This window comes from Mastigoproctus giganteus, chromosome 2, assembly GCF_048544385.1.
Source record: "Mastigoproctus giganteus isolate SK-2022 chromosome 2, ASM4854438v1, whole genome shotgun sequence".
NCBI classification, from domain to species: Eukaryota; Metazoa; Arthropoda; class Arachnida; order Uropygi; family Thelyphonidae; genus Mastigoproctus; species Mastigoproctus giganteus.
The window spans coordinates 191,361,476-191,380,478 of record NC_143576.1 but is presented as its reverse complement, the minus strand read 5'-3'; the positions used below and the strand labels follow the sequence as shown (position 1 = coordinate 191,380,478).

General features: G+C 36.9%; 1 protein-coding gene across 1 annotated transcript in view; it reads left to right on the top strand.

Moving 5' to 3' along the window:
- The first annotated feature begins 3,590 nt into the window (after nucleotides 1–3,590).
- The window catches only part of LOC150089860 (translin-like), a 106,960-nt gene continuing 91,547 nt past the window's right edge, over nucleotides 3,591–19,003 (top strand). The window contains exon 1 of the mRNA XM_090368867.1: nucleotides 3,591–3,777. Within this exon, the coding sequence (XP_090224993.1) occupies nucleotides 3,706–3,777 (72 nt within the window). The 5' untranslated portion in view covers nucleotides 3,591–3,705. The remainder of the gene's footprint in view (nucleotides 3,778–19,003) is intronic.

Sequence of the window (19,003 nt, the reverse complement as noted above, 5' to 3'; positions counted from 1 at the left end):
ACCAATTAGCTTGTTATCACACATCTACAAGTTGTTCACAAGGGTCATTACTAACAGATTAGAAAGAATACTTGATGAGAATCAACCGAAAGAGCAAGCTGGCTCTAGGACAGGATTCTCAACTATGGATCACCTGCACATAATATCACAGCTAATGGAGAAAGCAAATAAATATAAAACACCATTATGCCTGGCATTTGGAATTATGAAAAGGCATTTGACTGCATACAGCATAAGGCCATGTTTCGGGCACCGGAAAGACAAGGCATAGATACCCCACATATTATGGTTTTGAAGAAAATATATGAGAATGCTACCTCCTTTATTAGACTAGACAAATACTGTAGGAAATTTAAAATCGAGAAGATTAGACTGGTCGCAGAAAGGAATCAATGTGAACGTAGAGTACCTAAACCATTTACGATTTGCAGATGATATTGTGGTGATGAGCCATGATCTCAAAGAATTAGAAAAAAATCTTAATCCGTTATGCACAGTTAGTAAGGATTTTGGACTAAAGATGAATATGGCTAAAACAAAAGTAATGATGAACAAGTATGCCACAGAAAGGGAAATAATAGTAGTAGTAGTGGCACATGATGCAAGAAAGCAAGTGTAGGAGCTTATGCAGCATCAGCCAAAAAAAAAAAAAAAAAAAATCACACCATTCCCTCCAAATACCTGTCCAGTTCCTCCTTAAATTTATTTAACCTATCAACTTCCACAACGACAGATGGAAGTTTGTTCCAGCAATTAACCACCCGCTGGCTAAAGGCAAATTTCCGCACATCTATTCTACATCTTTCTTAATTTGAACTTATGTCCCCGTAGGTTCGTAATCTGAACAAGTGGAAGGATCCCATCAGAATTCAGCGTGCTCAACCCATTCAAGGCCTTATAGACCTCAATCAGATCACCGCGCAGGTGCCTAGTCTCCATCCACTGCAATTTGCAGAACTTAAGCCTCTCTTGGTAAGAGAATCCTTTCATTCCCCTCACCAACCTTGTTGCCCTTCTCTGTACACGCTCAAGCAAATCTACATCCTTCCTAAAATGAGGCCTCCAGACCTGTACGCAGTACTCAAGGCGTGGCCTGACCATTGCCTTATACAGAGGGACAATCACCTCCTTTTCCCTGCTAGCAAAATTCCTATATATCATTGACAAAACCCCATGACCCGCCCTAGCAGCCTGTCTGCACTGCTCAGAAAAGTTCATATCTGACTGCACAATAACTCCCAGGTCTTTTTCATTTTCTACCACCTTAAGTGTAGTACCACACAGTTGGTACGTTTCTCTGGGGTTACTTCTTCCCATATGCAGTACTTTGCATTTGTCAAGGTTGAACTTCAGTTGCCACTTCTTAGCCCATCTGCCCAAATTATCTAGATCCTGTTGCAGTAGCACACTGCCATTACTGTCATTAACAACCCTGCCAACCTTTGTGTCATCTGCAAACTTCGACATTAAGCCTGATATACCTTCATCAATATTATTGATAAATATACAAAACAACAGTGGACCTAACACCAAGCCCTGTGAGACTCCACTAATAACATTAGTCCACAAAGAGCAGCACCCATTGATTACCACCCTCTGTCTTCTCCCACTTAACCATCCTTTTATCCATTGTAGCAACTTACCCTTAATACTATTCTGCTCCAATTTGTACAGTAGTCTTCCATGCGCAACAGTGTCAAAAGCTTTTCTGAAATCCAAGTATATGATATCAAAATTATTTTTTGCATCCAGTTCCTTTGTGACCACATCATAATAACCAATCAAATTTGTCAGACAAGACTTTCCCTTAACAAACCCATGCTGTGTCTGAATTATTGCTGCAGTCTTGTCTAGATGATCCTGCAATGCATCTTTAACCAGTGACTCCATTATTTTACCCGGAACAGAAGTTAAACTAACTGGTCTGTAATTACTCGTGTCACCCTTCGAACCTCCTTTGTGAATTGGGGATACATTTGCACATCTCCAGTCCGTGGGAACCTCCCCTGAATCCAAGGATGCTCTCATAATTATGGCTAAGGGTTTGCTTAGTTGCTTTGCCGCCTCCTTTAATATAACTGGATAGATCCCATCCACCCCAGGTGCCTTTCTTATGTTTAACTTCAACAATTTCTCCTCCACTTTGCTCTCAGTTATTACAAAATCATTAAGCACACTGCTACAATTTGATAACCTTCTTCCATTTTCAAACTGTAATAATTCCTCACGTGTGAATATAGATGCAAAATACTCATTCAGTTTGTTTGCTATCTGAGCAGGATCATCAACAGTCGAACCATCGATGTCAAGTGGACAAATCATATTCATCCCCTTCCTTTTAGAGTTTATATAAGTAAAGAAATCCTTGCTGTTTTTCTTAGCATCTTTTGCCAAAGATTTCTCGTAATCCGCCTTTGCCTGCCGAACCTCCTTTGTGACCTGATTACAGACTAGCTTATATCTGCTACAGGCTTCTGCGTCGCCTAATAATTTATATGCATCCCATGCATTTTTCTTCTCTGACACGAGTCTCATTAGTTCATTTGATAACCATTTAGGCCTAAACCTTGAACGATAATGATTGAACGAGCCGTAGTTGAAGGGATATAGGGCCTGATGTAAAGGTTGAGAGGGTTGTTAATAATCAGTGCTAAGCAGTACTCTTTCCGAATTTCTTGAACGGGCCTCAAGAGTGGTTAGAAAAGTGGCAGCTATGTTTTAATATAACAGAACGCAAGGTCTTACACTTGGGGAATAGCCACCTCAAAATAATTTATGCACTTAGTGGGGTTGAATTAAAACATTACAGGATGCAAGGTATCTGGAAGTTACAATATGGGCAGATGTTCTGTGAGCAGCGTAAACAGGTGGTGGCCAGAAAGCTCATGATTTCTTACTGTTGATTTATCAAACATTATCCTGTAGAGATAGGGTAGTTATAATCCCACTGTATAAGGCAAATGTAAGACCACATTGTATGTTAGTCACATACTGAGGAGCAATATCCCAAATTGTCTTAAACGTAAAATAATGAACCAATGTATTCTCCCCACCATGACTTATGGAAGTGAATCTTGGTCATTCACCAAAAGAATGGAAGAGAAGGTAAGAACTACACAGCGAAGAATGGAACGACTTATATTAGGAATCGGACTGTGAGATAAGAAGAGAAACACATAGATTAAGCAGCAAACTCAAGTAAAGGATATTCTTATCAAAACTAAAGAACTAAAATAGTCTTGGGCAGGATACATAGCTCGAAGACATGATGACAGATGGACTAAGAAAATAACAGAATGGTACCCAAGAGGCGCTAGAAGAAAACCTGGAAGACAAAGGCGGAGATGGATAGATGAAATTCATGAGTTTGTGGGTAGTAAATGGATGGCCAGTTCTCAAAACAGAAGGAACTGGAAAGTTGTTGGAGAAGCTTTCATCCTGCCATGGATTGAAAATGGCTGATGATGAATAAATATTGTATTGTATCATATTATTATTATTAAAACTTTTTCCATAGAATTTTTTAAAAATCACATACGGGTAAATTCTGATTTATTGGTGGCGCAGTATTCAAGAGTTATCGTCCTTCGTAATGCTGTTTTGTTTTACTTTCTGTAGTGTGTTTCGATAATCAGGGATCGTCGTTAATGATTCCTTACAAGAATAAATAAGCGTATTGTATTTTGTTCTAACGTGAAAGCCAATATGGCTCATTCAGTTACAGAAATATTTTCCGCATTTCAAAAGCATTTAGATACAGAACAGGATTTGCGTGAGGTAGGAAGATAAGATTTACTGCGAAATTTGGAGACTATGACAAAGCAGCCTTCGTGTTTTGGTTTAAAGTTTTTAAGTTATGCCTATCTTTCTTTAGGTTAGAGTTAGGTAACAAAATGTTCTGTGAAGATTGCTTGAAAAATGGGAGCTTGCGAAATAATTTGCTTGTTATTGAAATTAATGGCTCTTTTTAGCCCCAAATGTAGTCTCCATTGAACTTTAATGGCCCTTTGTGTTTCACTCGTTACTGCTTTCAGTTGAGTTTTAGTTATTACGGGTGCATTATTTTTGCCTTGTTTTCGACTTACATTCAAAATATTTGGCTATATCATCATCTTATGCAATCATTTACGGAAGACCCTAATATCAAAATTTTTTAAGGTTAACGCTATTATATTGTTTATTTTTTTCAACAATTGGGTTTGAGAAATTTATAATTTTTTTTGTGTTTAATAAATGTGTACACTTATTATTGTGAAGTTATAGTTAGCAGTGTAGCTGGGATTTTGAATGGAGGCAGGGATAGAAAGTGGAGCTCTTGCCAAGTTTACAAAATTGCTAAAATGTGTAAAAACATATTGCCTTAGTTTTTTCTTAGTTGGCCAGCTAAATGCATTTGGACCAATATGTAGTTTGTTATTTAAAATAATTAAATGCACATGGCATAATACTTTGAGTTTAGTATCTATATAATATCGGTGTTTGATACACCATAGACGCTCTTAAAAAAACTACAAAGTAGTTGTTGTGGGCATCATTTGCTCTTTCTCATATTGTGCTCTGCCTTCACGACGAATTGCCATGATACTGCACTACCTCAAATAAGTAACGCTTCACTAATAGGGAAGGCTATTGTTACTTATTCTCAGTGAGTACCACCACCCAGACATGTTTCAAGGCTATTGGCCTATCATCAGTGGGTGGGCAGGTACCCTAGTATTGCAGTTTGTTATATTAATAAAAAAAAATAAAAATAAATAAAACAAAATTGAACCTCCTCTAACGCACTTGCACATACTTACCTATTACCTTTCCTTTATAGATGTGTAGCAGTAGTGGCATGTATGCAAGAAAGCAAGCATATGAGCTTATGCAGCATCAGCCAAAAAAAAAAAAAAAAATTACAAAACAATTACATCTAAATATTTGTCCAGTTCCCCCTTAAATTTATTTAACCTATCAACTTCCACAATGACAGATAGAAGTTTGTTCCAGCAATTAACCGCCTGCTGGCTAAAGGCAAATTTCCGCACACCTATTCTACATCTGGTTTTCCACAATTTCAATTTATGCCCCCTTAGGTTCGTAATCTGAACAAGTGGAAGGATCCCATCAGAATTCAGCGTGCTCAACCCATTCGAGGCCCTATCAGATGCCTAGTCTCCAGCTGCTGCAATTTGCAGAACTTAAGCCTCTCCTGGTAAGAGGATCCCTTCATTCCCCTCATCAATCTCGTTGCCCTTCTCTGTACACGCTCGAGCAAATCTACATCCTTCCTAAAATGAGGCCTCCAGACCTGCACGCAGTACTCAAGGCATGGCCTGACCATTGCTTTATACAGAGGGACAATCACCTCCTTTTCCTTGCTAACAAAATTACTGTATATCATTGACAACACCCCATGAGCTGCCCTAGCAGCCTGTCTGCATTGCTCAGAAAACTTCATATCTGACTGCACAATTACTCCCAGGTCTTTTTCATTTTCTACCTCCTTAAGTGTAGTACCACACAGTTGGTATATTTCTCTGGGGTTACTTCTACCCATATACAGTACTTTGCATATTTCAATATTAAACTTCAGTTGCCACTTCTCAGCCCATCTGCTCAAATTTTCTAGATCCTGTTGCAGTAACACACTGCCATTACTGTCATTAACAACCCTGCCAACCTTTGTATCATCTGCAAACTTCAATACTAAGCCTGATATACCTTCATCAATATCATTGATAAATATACCAACACCAACCCTGTGGGACTCCACTAATAACATTAGTCCACGAAGATCAGCACCCACTGATTACCACCCTCTGTCTTCGCCCACTCAACCATCCTTTTATCCATTGTAGCAACTTACCCTTAATACCATTCTGCTCCAATTTGTACAGTAGTCTTCCATGCTCAACGGTATCAAAAGCTTTCCCGAAATACAAGTATATGATATCAAAATGTGGTCACCATATTCTTGTAGTGTTTATTTAGTATGCACCATCCCACTCATTTTCTTTTTATTTTGGCAGGGTTGTTAATGACAGTAATAGTAGTGTGCTACTGCAATAGGATCTAGAAAATTTGAGCAGATGGGCTGAGAAGTGGCTGTGAAGTTTTGCATTGACAAATGTAAAGTACAGCAGGTCCTCATTATAACGCAGTTTGTTCTACGCCCATTTGCTATAATGCTGTTCTTATATTATAACCCATATCTCACTCTAACTCTGTCATAGCTCTTTTATTATTATTATTATTATCATTAGCCATATTGTGCAAGGAAGCCTGAGGCTTATGCTGCACCAGCCAAAAAAAAAAATTTTTCTGAATTACCCCAAGAGAGAGAGAGAGTAGAAAGGAATCACCAAGAAAAAGAAGAATGATGATATCCAGCTCAGGACCCTGGGTGTGCCAAGCCCATACTCACCAGATGTGAGCCCCTGGGGGATTGAATTTTTGGCATGTTTAATGAAAACATTTTATCTGATGTAGTCAGTATCTTGAAAATGAATAGCAAAGTTTCCCATGCTAATTTAATTACTCTATGGTGACTTGTTACATATTTCCGAGATCAACATTTTAAAAAATGAACAAGTATATTGCTTGTAATATTTGCATTATATGCATTTAGCTGAAGTCTTCACTCGGTACAGCGTTAGACATCATCTGTAATGGACAGTTTACTCAAACATTGTATCATAATTAATGCAACGCAGTTACATTTTTGAAGATTAATAATGGCGAATAAGAATTAAAAAGGACGTCTGGACGTGGTATGAAGCCTACTAAGGTAAAAAAAATACTGAATTTGAAAATTAAATTATACGTTTTGAAGCAGATTGATTCTGTTCAACAACAAGTGGATGTGTGTAATAATTTAAGACTGGCAAGTTCAACTGTAAGAACAATTATAAAAAATAAAGAATTAATTTTAGCAGCCGGAAAGACAGCTGTACCACTGCAAGCAACTAGACTGGCTATTATAATTGAAATGGAGAGACTTCTAAAAAATTTTATTGAGATAATATCCAATGCACAATTCTGTTAAGTTAAATATTAAAGAAAAAGCGATTAGCCTATATGGTGATCTGAAGAAAGCTCACCTTAAAAAAAAAAAAAAAAAAAGTGGCATTTAAAGCTTGTAATGGCTGGTATGATAGATTTTAAATCTAGGGAGTTGCCGCAAGGAGCCAAAACTTTCAAAGAAGAACTAAAAATTATTGGAGAGTGGTATTAAACTTCTCAAGTTTTTGACATAGATGAAATGGGACTTTTTTTGGAAATTAATGCCTAAAAGAAGTTTTATATCGAAAGAAGAAGAAAAAATGTGCCAGCCTTCAAAGCGGCGAAGGATCGGTTGACTTTATTGTTGGGTGGTAACACTGCGGAGATTTTAAAGTAAAACCCCTTTTAGTTTACTAGGAAGACAGCCAAAGTAAAACCAAAGATCAACCAAAGTTACGAAAACTTGGAAGCCCAGGGCCATTGGATTAATAAATTCATGATTTTAATTGGCATTTTAAGTTTAATTTTGATACGTAATGTAGTTACTCGCCACATAATTATATATGTATGTAATGGAGAATATTTTATATGTACAAATTTTTAATATTAAATATTGTTACCAACATTTCTGTGTCTTTTTGTTACCGTTTATTATCGGTTAGGAAATATCCTATGCTATTTCCCGTCGAAAATCCCGTCTTCAAGGGGGATGATTATTTCTACAAATGACATTGTGGCTGGTAGGTGGAAATCGTTTCATCCCATATGCTTAAAAAATATTAGTGTGCTAATTTATGTTTATGATTAAAAATAATAATGGATATCAATTTGCAAAATAACACTCTTTAATTTTCTGTTTGTGATGGCAACATTATAAATCAGCACTTTAGTTATAAAAAGCCATCGCGTTTATTGCTGTGTGTAGGAAGTTTTCTAAGAGAAGCCACTCGTATATGCAAATTTTTCAGAGGTGATAGACGACATCACCGAAGATTTTCCAACACTGATGTAATTGTAATATACGGTAATAAGCGCACAACAATATATCTTTATTATAGCAACACACTACAACATAAGTTTTATAGATTTTATCTTAAATATTACATAAGTGTTGTACAGCAATTACGTTACAACCTGATATCAAAATTTTTATAGATTTTCAAGAACTGCGTAGCGTTGATTTCTTTTTTGTTCATATAATTATGTAATATATATGATAAGTAGAGTATATAATGTATAATATATATGATAAGTAAAGTGTATAATATATTTTAAGTACTAAAATATATTATGATACATTTCATTATTTAATAAATATGAAGGAAGACACTTCAATGTATATTCACTAAAGTGAATTTATTAAATAACTGGTCTATCAAATGGCAGACAATACAGAGGTTGGCAGGGTTGTTAATGACAGTACACTGCTGCAACAGGATCTAGAAAAGTTGAGCAGATGGGCTGAGAGGTGGCAAATGAAGTTTAACATTGACAAATATAAAGTACTACATATGGGAAGCAGTAATCCCAGAGTAACATATCAACTCTGTGGTACCACACTGACAGTGGTAGAGAATGAAAAGGACCTGGGGATAATGTGCAGGCAGATATGAAGTTTTCTGAGGAGTGCAGAAGGTCTGCAAGAGTAGCTCATGGTGTCTTGTCAATGATATATAGGAATTTTTCTAGCAGGGATAAGGAGGTGATTATCCCCTTGTATAAGGCAATGATCAGGTGACCTGATCTGTATACAGGTCTGGAGGCCTCATTTTAAGAAGGATGTAGAGTTGCTAGAACGAGTACAGAGGAGGGCAACAAGACTGGTGAAGGGAACAAAGGGGTGCTCTTATGAAGAAAGGCTTAAGTTCTTCAAATTTTAGCTTCTGGAGACTTAGGCACCTGTGATGTGATCTGATTGAGGTGATCTGATTTATTCCCATAAAGCCTTGAATGGTTTGAGCATGCTCAAGGCTAATGGGATTCTTCCTCTTGCTCAGAATAATCGCCAGAGAGGGCATAAATTCAAATTGAGGAAAGACAGTTGTAGGATAGTTTGCCTTTAGCCAGCGGGTGGTTGATTGCTGGAACAAACTTCCATCTGTCGTTGTAGAAGTTGATAGCTTAAATAGATTCAAGGCAGAACTTGACAAACATTTGGAGCGAGTGGATGAGTAAAATAAGGGATTTTTTTTTTTGGCTGATGCTATATAAGCTTGCTTTCTTGCATTATGTGCCTTTGCTAATGCTAATGCTATGGACTGCGACTCACAAATACATGTTACTTTACAGGAATACGGTGCTTGCTTAGCACTGATTCAGCTAGCATTCTGTTTTTCGGGAATGAATTATCAGCGGGGGTCACCTGTACTACATATGGGTAGAAGTAACCCCAGAGAAACATACCAACTGTGTGGTGGTACTGCAATTAGGGTGCTAGAAAGTGAAAAAGATATGGGAGTAATTGTATAGTCAGATATGAAGTTTTCTGAGCAATGCAGACAAGCTGCCAGAGCAGGTCATGGGGTATTGTCAATGATATACAGGAATTTTGCTAGTAGGCAAAAGGTGATTATCCCTTTGTATAAGGCAGTGATCAGGCCACACCCTGAGTACTGTGTACAGGTCTGGGGGCCTCATTTTAGGAAGGATGTAGTTGCTTGAGCAGCATGTATAGAGAAGGGCAACAAGATTGGTGAGGGGAATGAAGAGGTCCTCTTACCAAGGAAGCTTAAGTTCTGCAAATTACAGTGACTGGAGACTAGGCACCTGCGAGTTGTTTGTTTGTTATTTGGTTTTTAGGAGCATTAGCAACTAAGGCCATATTGCTCCGGGGATATGCGGTGGTCATTCCCTGACCTTTCTGCATCCTCCTTATTTGGTGGTCACGAGCTCGAACCCCGGTCTAATCAAGAAGCGTGTGCTACGCACTGCCACTCCTGCGAGTTGTGATCTGATTGAAGTGTATAAGGCCTTGAATGGGTGAGCATGCTGAATTCTGATAGGATTCTTCAGTTTGCTCAGATTATGAGCAAAGGGAAGAATCCCATCAGAAATTTTCTCAATTTGAATTTATGTACCCTCAGGGGCATAAATTCAAATTGAGGATAAACAGGTGTAGAATAGATGTGTGGAAATTTGCATTAGCCAGCAGATGGTTAATTGCTGGAAAAAACTTCCATCTGTCATTGTGGAAGTTGGAAAACCTTTAGAGGGAATGGCTGTGTGAAATTTTTTTTTTTTTTTTTTGGCCGATGCTATTTTCTTGCTTTCTTGCATCACATACCTCCATTACTACTACTATTTCCTACTGTCTTACAGAGTCATTGATCTGTGTTAGTTCCAAACCTTAGAATGTTCTATTATAGTGTACACAGACTACTTTTGGCAAGTGACATGTACTTCTTAAATACAGTGCATTTAAGGATAGAAGTGTGAGAGGGGGTGTGTATAGTTGCTACAAAACTCATCATTCCTTATCCTCTATTCATTCTTCTTTTAGCTTAAATATTAGGTGTACGGTGCAAAAAAACCCTAGAGTTTTGTTACATTGTGAGGGGTGAAAATAGTTCAGTACCTCTTTATTCATTTTATCAAGCTGTTTTCATGAATTGACCTTAGAGGTGAGCTATTCCAGTAATTAACCTCTGATTATAAGAAAATCTGTTACAATTCAGTGTAGCAAGTTTCCTTTCATCTTTATTTTACTATTCTCTTAGAGCATTATAGATCTCAATCCGATTCTTATCCCTCCCCATTATCTGATTGATGGGTTTTATTTTTTTAAGTTTGGTTTTTGTAATGGAATGTGGCCTTGTAAGACTTTTCAGTTATTTATTTAAAATATGGTATGAGAGGAAAGTCCAAGAATTGTGTTTATACATATATATGTTTGAAACAAATTTTGAACAAGCAGTTCTATTTAAAGTAAATGTATATAAACGAGAATGATATTATACAAAATAAATTTAACAAAACTGATTAATGTCATCGAATAAACAATTAAAAATCGTCAGAATGTGATATTAGAGAATAAGAAAATATATAGAATTATTAAAAAAAAAAAAACAATTGAGTAAAGATATACATATTAGAAAGAAAAGTGGAAGCCTAGATTGGCAATAGTAGATATTATTACCCAGTATAAGAAACAAGCTGGTTAATAATACTGAAATGAAAAGGAGGCATGAGTGCCCTGAGCTATAACCAAAAGTTATCCCACCCCCCCACCAAAATACTAATTAGTAAAATATTATTAAATTATTGATAATTTTTATAAAAGAATACATTGAATGGTATTTTATCAAGGTCTAGCACGATTCAGTATTTCCAAATAATAAACAGAAAAAGCTGTTTCTGATTCCTAGATTTGCAGGACCTAATTATAGGCCAAATGGGCCTTCGTGAAAAAAATGTAATAATTGATCAAAATTTAGCAGCTTGCTAAATAGCAGACTGAACAAATATATACATAAAGATGGGGGGGGGGGGTTAATAGAGAGTAAGTAATAAGCTGAGGCTAAAATAGAAGTGAGGGAAGAAATAGAACAGCAATAGTACCCAAAGTCTCCTCGTATATTCTAATAATTCGTGGTCCATAAAAATTAGAATATGGAAAGGTAAAGAAAAGAGCAAAGCATTTGCCAATGGGACCTGGGCATACCAGTAGTGTAACTGCCCGGTCCACGAAGTAGGGTTCTGGTGTTTCAGTAAGACATACAACCATAGTATATACAATGAAGAAAATAAAACAGTTATGGGAATATTGAGAAATTAGCATTAACAAAGGAACATGATGCAAGAAAGCAAGCTTATATAGCATCAGCCAAAAAAAAAAAAAAAAGCCCTTATTTCACCCATCCACTTGCTCCAAATGTTTGTCAAGCTCTGCCTTGAATCTATTTAAGCTATCAACTTCTACAATGATAGATGGAAGTTTGTTCCAGCTACCAACCACCCGCTGGCTAAAGACAAACCTCCACACATCTAGCCTACAACCGTCTTTCCTCAATTTGAATTTATGCCCTCTCAAGTGATTATTCTGAGCAAGAGAAAGAATCCCATCAGCATTGAGCATGCCCAAACCTTTCAAGGCTTTATACACCTCTATCAGATCACCTCGCTGGTGCCTAGTCTCCAGACACTGTAATTTGCAAAACTTAAGCCTTTCTTTGTAAGAGCAACCCTTGTTCCATTCACTAATCTTGTTGCCTTTCTCTGAACTCTTTCCAGCAACTCTATATCCTTCTTAAAATGAGGCCTCCAGACCTGTATACAGTACTCAAGGTGTGGCCTCACCATTGCATTATACAAGGGGATAATCACCTCCTTATTCCTGTATATCATTGACAAGACACTGAGCTACTCTTGCAGACCATCTGCACTGCTCAGAAAACTTCATATCTTCCTGCACAATTACTCCCAGGTGCTTTTCATTCTCTACCACTGTCAGTGTAGTACCACACAGTTGATATGTTATTCTGAGGTTACTGCTTTCCATATGTAGTACTTTACATTTGTCAATGCTAAACTTCATTTGCCATCTCCTCAACTTTTCTAGATCCTGTTGCAGCAGCGTACCAGCATTATTGTGATTAACAACCCTACCAACCTTCATATTGTCTGCAAACTTGGACATTAAGCCTGATATACCATCAGTATCATTTATAAATACAGAAAACAATGGACCCAACACTGAATCCTGGGGGACTCCACTAATAACATTAGTCCGCAAATAGCAGTCTCCATTGATTATCACTCTGTCTTCTCCCACTCAACCATCCCTTTATCCACAGCAGCAATTTGCCTCTAATGCCACACTGCTCCAATTTGTGCAGCAGTCTTCCATGTGCAACAGTATCAAAGGCCTTTCTAAGATCCAAATATATCATATTTGGATCTTAGAAAGTAGCTCATGTTCTATTGTCGATGATATATAGGAATTTTTCTAGCAGGGATTAGGAGGTGATTATTCCCTTGTATAAGGCAATGGTCAGGCCACACCTAGAGTACTGTATACAGGTCTGGAGGCCTCATTTCAAGAAGGATGTAGAGATGCTGGAACGAGTACAGAGAAGGGCAACAAGGTTAGTGAATGGAACGAAGGGTTGCTCATACGAAGAAAGGCTTAAGTTTTGCAAATTACAGTGTCTGGAGACTAGGCACCAGTGAGGTGATCTGTTAGAGGTGTACAAAGCCTTGAATGGTTTGAGCATGTTGAATGCTGATGGGATACTGCCTCTTGCTCAGAATAATCGCCTGAGAGGGCATAAATTCAAATTGAGGAAAGACAGATGTAGGATAGATGTGCGGAAATTTGCCTTTAGCCGGCGGGTAGTTGGTTGGTGGAACAGACTTCCATCCCTTGTTGTGGAAGTTGATAGCCTAAATAAATTTAAGGTTTAGCTGGACAGTTATTTCGAACGAACAGAGGGGTGAAGTGGAAGGGTTTTTTTTTTTTTTTTTTGGCTGATGCTGCATAAGCTTGCTTTCTTGCATCATATGCCTCTGCTAATGTTAACATTTGGAATGAATGGATGAGAAGGTTTTTTTGAAATGGGAAGGTTTTTTTGAAATGGGAAGGTTTTTTTTTTCAGTATTCAGAGTGTTTTTTTGCACAGTATTCAAAGAACTAGAGTCGGTAGTGACGTCGAGGGGTGTGTGATATAACTAAGATGTTAAGTAAACTTTCCAAAGATGGTCTGTGCAAATTTGGAAACCAAGTCGAGGCTTTCACTGTGAAGAAAATGTTCCAAAATATAATTCCATACAGGCAATAATTTAAAAAAAAAAAATAAATAAATAAAATCGTATGCTAAATCCTATATCACTAATCTCCAAAAACCCAGCATGAATTAAGGATTATTGTTGAAGAACTTGATGTGGAAACTATAAAGATCTATAAAAACTATAAAGTCCTGTGTTTGGGCTGCGATGGGCAGCTGGGGACAGCAGTTGTGGGTTGGAGGAATCATCCCGTTTTGTGCAAACATTTTGAACAGAAAGTTAAATATTCTGGATTATTAAACCGACTTTTCAATTTCAAATTTCTTAACGATTTAGCACTAATGATCGACACCTACTGGAGCTCTCTTACCTTCCAGAAGCGTTACAAAGTAGCAGCATCTTTATAGTAAAAACAGATAAATTAATTATTCTAACTATCAATGCTATTGCTAATTTGAAATATTCTGAAGGAAATTATGAAGACAACGTACAAGTTAGTGCAAACGCATTATATTAGTACGCAGCTAAACTCTGAATTAGCATAAATATGCAAAGGCGGCTTCGTTTAAGTTATCTCATATTGTGAATACCTTCACAGTGAGTTGCCATGATATTGCACTACTTCGAATAAGTAACGCTTCACCAAAGGAGAAGATTGTTACTTATTCTCAGAGGATACCACCACCCAGATGGCACCCACCGAAGAAGCGTCAAATAGCCCTGAAATGGTGCCGTCTGGGTGGTGGTATCTGCTGAGAATAAGTAACAAGTCTTCTCCTTTTGTGAAACGTTACTTATTCGAAGTAGTGCAATATCATGGCAACTCGTTATGAAGGTATTCACAATATGAGATAACTTAAACGATGCCACCTTTGCATATTTGTGCTAATTCAGAGTTTACCTGTGTACTAATATGATGCATTTGCACTAACTTGTATGTTGTCTAAACCTCTCACAGCCTTGAGGCTAAGGCCCGTAACACATTTCATTTGGAAATTATGAAGCTAAAATTGAGAGCATGTTGAATTTGAAGGAATCAAAATCGAAAGTAAGAACACATTTAAAAAATTACTTCGTGACAAGTTATTAAGGATAAGTTATTAATGCAACAGAGTAATTTTAAATTAAATAAAGAGAATAATGATACTATTGATGATCTGGAATTGAAAGATATTTTAAACATATGCTACCCAGAATCATGGAATATGAAAGAACTTTCGTCTCTGTGGCAAGACTGAAAAACAAATAAGAAATTTATTTTCTTATTTGTTTTTCAGTTTTTCTTATAAGAAATTAAGTTTTCTGATAAAATATTGACTAAACATTAATGATTTTAGAGATTTTGTCGAAGACAGCTGCGGATGACTTCAGTTTATCTTTAAAATCGAATGAAATTCCCTCTTCAATTAAGAAAGCGAGAAATATCTTTGAAACCATTGTGATCAGAAGCTGAGCGAGCTTTCAGTGTAATGAATAATATTGTGTGAATAAATTAATGAATAATGTTGACAATTAAACACATTGCAGATTGTGATGACCATCCATCTAAATGGGAAACCATTGCTTCAATTTGATCCAGATCGTTACATCAAATCATTCCTCTGTAATCATCGCTCAGCTATTGAGCAAAGCAGAAGACCAACAAAAATATTAATAAAGAAGTAAATTCTATATGGAAATTTTTAGAATAAATTTTTTTTAATATTTGTATAATTTTTTTCATGTAATCTGTAATCTTTTCATGTAATCTTTTTATAGAAGAGTGTTTTTTATGTAATATTTGTTTCTATATTGTAGAATGTTTTGTGATAGTTTTATTTGTGATATGGGAAATATTTCATGTTATTTTTTAGTTGCATTATTAAAATTTTATCACGAAAAAACATGTATCTGTTATTATTTCCCTAGTTGTTAAAAAAAAGAAAAAAGAAAAGCCAAATAAAAAAGTGGCGCATCTGCCGAGCACCTGCGGTAGATGGTTTTATGTGAATCCTTTGCGTTTCTTTTACATATTTTGATTTGTATATTGATTACGAAATAAAAAGCCTTTTGTATTGTAAATATTTTATTGAACATTCACAAATTTTCATAATTTCTGGAAGACAAGATACAATGGATTTATGATAACTAGAGTAAGATGTATACTTGTGATTGCAACGTATCTAAATGTAGTTATCGGCATCTAACAATGGAATGTTTTGAAAATGCGAGAAGAAAAAAGAAATTGATTACAAATTTTGTATTGTTGTAGTCATATGACAAATAATCATATCGTTGCAAGCATACTTACTTCAGGCAGTATGATTGTTATGTCATACTGTTCAAAAATTTAGAACTCGAGATGCTATCATATCATCGTAAAGGGGGGGGGCACATGACGACCAGGCTGACTTGAGATATCCGAGTGGTCAGGAGCGGGAGTGCAATAGCACACACTCTTTGAGTAGACCAGGGTTCAAGCCCCTGACTGCTGAATATGGTCGATCTGCCAATCCGCACTGGACCAGCGTGGCAGATTATGGTCCATTTCCCTCAGCATGAATTGTTGAGGAGGCTTCCATCCTGCAGTGGGTTGATAATGGCTGCACTTTACCTTTTTTTTTTTTACCAGTCACGAAAAATGTGTCACACGCTCTGATTACACTACTAGTGAGTGCTCGGCACAGACTAGTACTGTGAATGTGGGAAGCATCTCTGGTGGAAGCTGCAGATGACGTTACTTCCGTCACCGATCAGATTTGCTCGACAGGAATCTCCAAGCATGTTTCACATCAAAAAAGTCGGCAATACTGCAAGCCCGTTGTTAAAGTATTCACAGCTCACCCACTGGGTAGCAGTAACCCCCAGAGTAACAAACCAACTGTGTGGTTCTACACTCGGAGTAGTGTAGAATGAAAAATACTGGAATAATTGTAGTCAGATATGAAGTTTTCTGAGCAGTGCATCCAGGCTGCTAGAGCAGCTCATTGGATCTTGTAAATGATATACAGGATTTTCTAGCAGGCATAAAAGAGGTGATTATCCCCTTGTGTAAGGCAATGGTCAAGTCACACCTAGAGTACTGCATGCAGGTCTGGAGGCTTCATTTTAGGAAGGATGTAGAGCTGCTGGAACAAGTACAGAGAAGTTTAACGAGATTGGTGAGAGGAACAAAGGATTGCTCTTATCGGGAAAGGATTAAGTTCTGAAAATTGCAATGTCCGGAGATTAAGCACCTGTTAGATGATCTGATTGAAGTGTTTAAGGCCTTGAATGATTTAGGTAAGCATCAATGCTGATGGGATTCTTCCTTTTGCTCAGATTTTGCACTTGAGGGGCATAATTTGAGGGAAGACTTGTGGAAATTTGCCTTTAACCAGTGGGTGGTTGATTGCTGACAAAAATGTCCATCTGTCATTGTGGAAGTTTGATAGCTTAAATAAATTCAGGGAACAACTGGACAAAGAAGTTTTCTAGCCAATGGATGGGTGAAATGGGAAGGTTTTTTTTAATGCTAATTCTAATAAATAACCATATATATATATATATATATATATTTTTTTTTACTAGATCAACGAATAAGCTTGAATAAAATTATATAGATATGAGAATGAGAGGAAACCATACGAACAATACAAATATAAAAAAATTATTTTGAATAAAAGTATGAGAGAGAGAGGGAGGGAGGGAGGGAGGGGGGCAAGACAAACACATTTTATGAAAACTAAAAGAAAAATCTTGCCTAACAATATCCCAAGCTGTTGAAATCCAGCTGGAATGTCTGGGGCTTTTTAAGATTGCTGTAAAATAAGTGATCTCTATTTGTTATAAAAGCTACTGGGCTTAAAAGATGGAAGGCTCCAGGGGATTATAATGGTGTATATTCACTTATAATTAAAAAAAACTTTGCATATGAGTCAATCAAGTCATTGGGAATGTTAGTAGTTAATTCTTGTATCATAATTTTGATGTGAGAAAGATGCTCTTGGGACTGGAGAAGGACTAACATCCTCCCACTCTACAAAGATAATGATAAAGAGGATTAGGTAATAATGGTCCAGTTAGTTTTCTGTAGTGGGCAAGTTCATAGTCTATGGTAAAGGAAGCAATTCAGGACTATCTCAAAACCGATATCTTGAATAGATCCCAGCATGAATCCATTAAGGGGGGAGTTCATAGCAATTTGAGTAATCTGTTGAATTACTATGATGTAGTCATTCTAAGAGGTACAAGCTAATGGTTATAATGATTTATGCACCAACATCGAGCCACGATGATGAAGAGGTTGAAGAAATGTACACTGAAATTGAGAGTCTTCTAGATGATCAGAAAACCCACTAAGGGGCTAAGGTTGGAAAAAGACAAAACAGCGCAGAAAGGGGAACTATAGGAAATTTCGGAATTGGTGAAAGAAATGAAAGAGGTGAAAGGCTTGTGGAATTTGCAGAATCTCGAGGATTGTCAGTAATGAACACTTTTTTCAAGAAAAGGGTGGACATGGAAGAGTTCAAATGGATTAACAACTAATGAAATTGACTTCATCCTCACTAACAGAAGATCAGCGCCTCCATAGCCAGGTGGGAAGTATCAGCAGTGGTTAGCACACGCTTCTTGATTAGACCGGGGTTCAAGCCAGTGACCACCAAATATGGAGGATGGAGAAAGGTCAGGGAATGACCACCGCATATCCCCAGACCAATATCGCCTTAGTTGCTAAAGCTCCTAAAAACCAAATAACAACAACAACTAACAGAAGATATATCATGAATAACGTTACCGTCTTGAATAAGGTAAATGTTGGAAGTGATCACAGAATGCTAAGATGCACATTTGATATAGATGTAGGAAAAGAAAGGAAAAAACTGACTCGAGTAAATAATACGAAGGTTTTTGAGATAAAAGAAGAGGAGAAAAAGCAGTATGTACTGGAACTTAAGAACAGGTTTGAGCTTCTGCAGAGTGCTCTGGACCAAGATATCAACGAGGAATATTACAACTTTCTGAAAGTGATAAAGCCCAAGAAACTTATAGGGAAAAAGAAATCCAAAGAAGAAAAAATTAATCAATAAACATTTGTTATGATGAACTGAAGGCGACAAATGAAGAGCAAGATAAACACTGATAAGGAGAAAATTGAGTATACTGAGTTATGCAATGCCATTAGAAAGAGACTCAGAGAGGACATAAGAAAATTTAACACAAGAATAGTAGAACAAGCATTAAGGGAAAACAAAGGACTTAAATTAGCAGCCATTAGCAGCAATACAGAAAGACAAATGATACTGAAACTGAAGAATAGTGATGGTGTACTTAT